General features: G+C 52.4%; 1 protein-coding gene across 2 annotated transcripts in view; it reads left to right on the forward strand.

Moving 5' to 3' along the window:
- MED25 (mediator complex subunit 25) overlaps positions 1-6000 on the forward strand; it is a 36189-nt gene that overhangs the window by 22254 nt on the left and 7935 nt on the right. Inside the window, exon 18 of one of the 2 annotated variants that reach the window (XM_014550463.1) lies at positions 2277-2431. The exons of the other annotated variant lie outside the window; for it this stretch is intronic. Within the exon in view, the coding sequence (XP_014405949.1) occupies positions 2277-2407 (131 nt within the window). The 3' untranslated portion in view covers positions 2408-2431. Of the gene's footprint in view, positions 1-2276; positions 2432-6000 lie in introns of those variants that run through there. 2 annotated transcript variants of the gene reach the window in all.

The following is a 6000-nucleotide window of genomic DNA, read 5'->3' on the forward strand; positions in this document are numbered from 1 at the left end:
CCCACTCCTCCCAGCGCACAGAAGGAAGAGTCCCGGCCGGACCTTACCTCTGAAGGTAAGGAGAAAGGCTTGGGTTGGGGAGGTCGGCTTTACAACCTGAGAGCCTTTGGGACAGTGTATGCTGGCAGGCAGGTGGCCGAGAGGCAGATGTGAGAGATGCTACAGCGACAAGGATGGGAGGGTCCTGGCCCCGAGTTGATGGCCGTGAGTGGGCTTCTGGCAGGAGGGAGAGAAAAGTGAGGTGATGGCAAGTGGGGGCCAAGGGCTTCTGCTGAGAATATGAAGTCAGTCTTGAGACTTTCCCCTTGGCCTTTGCTCGAACCGTGACCTCAGATTCTTGCCTCTCAGTCCTTGGTTTCCCTCTGAAGGGTGGGGGTAAGATTGTCAACCTCATATCCTCGTGTGTGAGGATTCAGTGCGTTCTTATTGTTTAAGAAATAATAACGATGATCGCTTTTCCACGAATGTTTTAAAATTAAGTGGTACAGCCCTGGCCACTGTGGCTCGGTTGGAGCATCGTCACGTACACCGAAAGGTGGCGGCTTCCATTCCCGGTCATGGCCCCATACACATGCGCCCTGACTGGGAATCGAACTGTGACCTCTTGGTTCCTGGCTAGACGTTCAACGATTCGATCCCTGGTCAGGGCATATGTGGGAGGCAACATATTGATGTTTATCTCACACATTGATGTTTCTCTCCCCCTCTTCCTTCTCTCTCTTAAAAAAATTTTAAAAAGCATGTCCTTGGGTGAGGACTTAGGTCAGTGACGCAGGCTGGCTTCAACACCAGCAACCAGCCTGGCCCGTTCTAGTGTGTGTGGCTGAGGGTACCAGGCCATTGTTCTGGGGAGCCTTGAGTAGAGTGGAGGAGGGTGAACCCGTCTCCAGGAGGTGCTCGGGAACCTTACAGAGTAACAGGAAGCAGCAGCAGGGGCCCAGTTGACACGGGAGGTCATATTTGCAGTTCATTTGTTTGGGAAATATTGACTGGGAGCCTGACGGGGTTTGGGGCTGTGACAGTGAGGAGGTCAGTGTGGTTCCTGCCCTCCTGGGAGGAGGAAGTGGCCGGACAGCTCACCTTGCAGACTCAGTTCTCAGACCTGCACGGCAACACCTGAATGAGACCTTGAAGGACCCTTGTGAGAATTAGTGAGAACTCGCAGTTTCATGCTCAGTAAATAGTACAGATTATTCTCTGATAGTTACAGCTAGAGGAAGGGCACACCAGATAGAGGGAACAGGGTAGGCAAGGCCTGATGGCTACAGGCCAGGGGCACATTGTAGATAAATAGGTTAAAGGGGCCTGTGTGTGTGTGTGTGTGTGTGGTCACATCAGACTGTTATGTTAACAAATCTGTAAATCTCAGCGGCTTAAAGGATTGTCTCCCTTCTCCCCACCCCCACCATGACAGCCTGTCAGGCTGGGTCTCATGCTCTCACCTGGTCACCAGCTTCCCTATTTGGGTGTCCTAAGTCTCCACCAAGGCCCAGCGCACACTGGCTCTTACCTGCCTGGGACCGGAAGTGACGCTCATGCTTTTGCTCCCGCAGTGAGGATTCCATAGTCCCAGCCGAGCACAGGGACAGCGGGGACACGGTCTCCTGGTGCACGAACACTCCCCAGCCCCTCTGGAGGCGTAGTAGATGCTTAGACCTCAGAGCCCTGTGGTGGGCTCTGGGATGGAGCCGTGAACAAGCTGGACATGGTCCTGGTCCTTCCCAAGCTCCCAGCCACGCTTAGTGACGAGGAAGTTTAAGGAAGAATATGTAGCTTTTGGAGAGCGCTCTTCCCAGGCTCCCAGCCACGCTTAGTGACTCCCACTTAGTGACAAGGAAGTTTAAGGAAGAATATGTAGCTTTTGGAGAGCGCGCATCAGCCAGACCTCAGACCAGCGGTCGCCAACCCGTGGTCCGCGGACCGCTGGTGGTCTGTGAGGTCCGAAAGGTTGGCGACGGCTGTTTTAGACATGATTTTGTAAATGAAGAAAACAAAACGGGAAACCCAAGACATGGGTAGCCTCTTCCCCACTTTTGTCCATGTTGTCTTCATGTTCTTTCTATGTCACATACACACCCAACCTACACATACGCCGTTAGCCCTTCTAGTGAACTCAGACTCTAGTTGATTTGATTCAACAAAAGTTGGCCAAAGGGGATTACTTGAGAAGGACATACCTGTGTCAGGGTAGGCTGGTTATGTTCCAAAAACAACTCCCAAATTGCAACTTTGCAGTGGCTCGAAATCGCAAAGGTGGGTTTTCTTACCCTTGCTAGGTAGAGATCTCACTCGGGCTGAAAGATCTCAAATAACGCCAAGGACTAAAGGCTCCAGACTGGACTCACAGGTCACTTTTGCTGAGAACTCACTGGCCAGAATCAATCCCGTGACCCCCACACAACCATAATGGCCCCAGGAAGTGGAATCCTTTCCATGTGACTAAGAACATTCAACAGACACCTCTAGGTAGGACCAAGACCTTTTCTTTTAAGTATTGGTTTCCCAGTTACCATACAGCATATTGTATACACTGTACCCACAAATCACAACGAGTCATCATTTCCACAGGTTTTGGTTTGGTTTGGTTTGTTTTTTTTAAGTGACCTGAGAACCTAAAGACACTCAGGAGAAGCAAACGGAAGGCTGGGTCTTCCTGGGTTTTTATGAGCTTTTCTGTTCAATCATTTACAGTTGCTTTGCTTGCAGCGACTGTGGCAGCATTTTTTTAAAAGCAGCTCACCTTTATCCTTTCCAGTGCAGGCAACCTGGTTTGCATATAAACAATTCTTGCATTAATATTATACCAGAGGCCCGATGCATGAAATTCGTGCAAGAGTAGGCCTTCCTTCCCCCGGCTGCCGACACCGGCTTCCCTCACAGCCCCGGCTTCATCTGGATGGTCGTCCGGAAGGACGTCTGGTCTAATTAGCATATTATGCTTTTATTATTATAGTTTGCCAGGACTAAGTTATTAACTTAGGAACAACTGCCATAAACAGGATTTGGTAACAGCTTCTTCATAGGCAGTGTGCAGCCTATCTTAGAATAGCCTGCCAACTGGGCACCAGGTTTGCAGATGACATGAACAGTGCCTTTCAAACTGTCGCACTGGGTGAGCAAGCTGGCCCCAGAGAGCTGTGCTGTCGTGTTTCCTGTGGAATTTCAGCCTCCGTTTTCACTCCTCATTCGGACATGCTCTCCTTTTGGTCATGCTGGAGCGTCTCCTGGCACTCCTTTCTCCTGTTTAGGCAGCCCTGGCAGTGCTGTGTGCTGATGGGATCTGAAGGACGGGAAGACGGGGACGAGGTGGAGAGCAGGAAGGACGGTCAGGCTGGAGACGCAGCAGGGGCGCATGATGCTGGGCCTTAGGCCGTGGTGAGGAATTTGTGTTGAACTCTAAGGGCCTTGGGGAGCCATTGGAGTGTTGGATTAGTGGCATGAGAGACAAGGTTAGAGGTTGTCATTCTGGCAAGAGATCTTCATGGCTTGAACCAAAGAGAATGGTGAGAAACGAGGATTTCGGGAGATCAGGGAGGTGTCTGTCCCTGTGGTCCTTGCTCCTTCCTGCCGCCAGTCGCGGGGTGTCCTGACACGGTGGTTATCGGGGCTCTGGAGGTACATGTTGATATGTAATTTGAAGTCTGGGTTCAGAGATCCCTGTCTCCCCATTTGGCCGCAGTCTAGGACACAGTGCGGGCTCAGGGCTGGGCTCCATTAGCCCTTGGAAATCCTTGGGCAGGTGGCTGCGTGGATGGTGCAAGCAAGGATGGAAATAGGACCCAGAGCAGGGCTGCTTGAAATTTACTGGTCACTCCTCTGTCTCAGGGCCCGACCTCTAAAGGGATGCCTCCACACACGTGATCTTTGTAATCTCATTCATTCTCCCCTCAAAAGCTGAGGACTCCCTGCTTCATCTCCAGACTCCTCTGTCTACATTGCTTAGTCAATGTCTCAAATGCAAGTAGGGATTTCTGACTCCCGCCTCCGCCTCTGCCTCCCCAACCTGTTCCTCCTGTAGTCAGCTCCCTTTCCCCAAATGACACCTCTGAACAGGCACAAACCTTCGCCCCTCTCTTTTTCTCACTCTCTACACAAGTCCTGTGGGCTCCAGCTTGAAAATAAATTGTGAAAATGACCACCTCCACTGCGGCAAGCCTGCCTGCCACCCATCCCATGTGTCCTCTCGCCTGGATTCTTTAAAAAAAAAATTTTTTTTTTATTCAATCCGCACTGGAGGACACTTTTCCCATTGATTTTTAGAGAGAGAGAGTGGAAGGGAGGGTGGGAGGGGGAGAGAGAGAAACATAGATGTGACAGAGACACAGTGATTGGTTGCTTCCCACAAGCTTCCCAACCAGGGCAGAGGTCAAACCTGCAACCCAGATAAGTGCCCTTGCCTGGGAATCCTGGGAATCGAGCCTGCAACCCTTTGGTGCCAACGCTCTCATCACTGAGCAACACTGGCCAGGGCTCGCCGGGATTTTTGCCAGTCCCCTTCCTGTCCTCCTGCTTCCACTCATGCCCTACAATCTTATTTTCAACACAGCAGCCAGAGGGGTCCCTGAAAAAGGCTTTAAATATTTCAAATTATTTTTCAATAGGTGACACGTACGTTAAAAATTTCAAATCTTCTGAAATAGTACACGGAGTCTCCTTCACTCTGCTGTGCCCCCGCCCCCCACTCCCAATTTGCTGTCGTGTCTCCTCAGAGGTGACTATGGATCCCAGCTTCTGTATTGATACTGTGTGCACGACTCTGTGCATTCGATGAACGATTTCTTTAAGATGTGAGACTGTCCTTCCCTTGCCCGAAACCTTTTGGTGGTCCCCCAGCAAAATGAGACTAAAAATCCAAATTCCATCCCAAGCTACAGGGACCCTGCTGTGGCACCTGGACCCTCCCAGCTTCCACTGCTGTCCTCCACCCACTGCGCTCCACCCCATTGGCCTCCCTTGTTTGGGATTTGTACCCTGTTCCCTTTTCGTAACACACTCTTCCAGCCTATGTAGAACCGCAGGCTGCTCAAAGGTCACTTTCCTGACTTCTCTGTGCACTTGCTCTATATAACACATCAAGAACTGCGATGATGTGTTCCCCATTGGACCATGGGCTCTGAAGTCCTCCCTTGTGCATGGTCTGTCGTCATACTTAGGTTTCCTTTAGATCCCGGGTCGGGCCTTAAGGGAGGCAACTCATCAATGTTTCTCTCACATCCATGTCTCCCTCCCTCCCTTCCTCTCTCGCTAAAAACCAATAAACATATCCTCGGGTGAGGGTTAAAAAAAAAGAAGAAGAAACGGAAATTGAAGCAAGAAATCTTACACAACTGCTAAGTGAACATGCAGTCATTTACTTGAATGAAGGAGGGAATCAATGAATGGTCCTGAGAGGCGGGTGCGAGAAGCGACGCTACAGAGGCGAGAGGGCTGTGGGCGGAGCCTAGGGAGCGGGGCCAATGGGCACACAGCTGTGGCCCACCGGGTGTCCCCCGGCCCAGGTCCAGCCTTGGCCGCGCGGGGGCCGCTGGGAGTTGTGGTCTCCTGCCGACCTAGCCACGTCACGGCCTTCAAACCTGAAGTCCTCCCCTTGTGCATGGTACGACCCGTATCCCCAAACCTCTAGGCAGGTTCCCCCGCTCGAAGGCCCTTTTTCCTCCCTCTTTTCCTGGAATCTCTTGCAGTCCCCGGGCTTCGCGGGTCCGGGACTCAGGCTAAAATCTCCCGGATCCCGCCCTCACCCCGGAGCCAACTTGGTATCGTCCTCTACGTTTATCTACTCCCCCTCCACCCGTTGGTATGGCCTCCGCCAGGGTCCCCTGAAGTTGTTTCCCACACGTCCTCTCGGGTCCTCCCGCCCTCGCTTGAGGCCCACTGTGCCTTCCAATCGCCTCGCTCCCCGCCCCGCACACCCTCTCCGCTCCCTGAGCCCCCGCCACAGTTTGGTACACCCTGGCCACGCCCCTCTCGGCGCTCTTGGTATGCGCCGCGCTCCCCCCGCTC

The sequence above is a fragment of the Myotis brandtii genome, unplaced genomic scaffold (assembly GCF_000412655.1).
Source record: "Myotis brandtii unplaced genomic scaffold, ASM41265v1 scaffold601, whole genome shotgun sequence".
Classification (NCBI taxonomy): domain Eukaryota; kingdom Metazoa; phylum Chordata; class Mammalia; order Chiroptera; family Vespertilionidae; genus Myotis; species Myotis brandtii.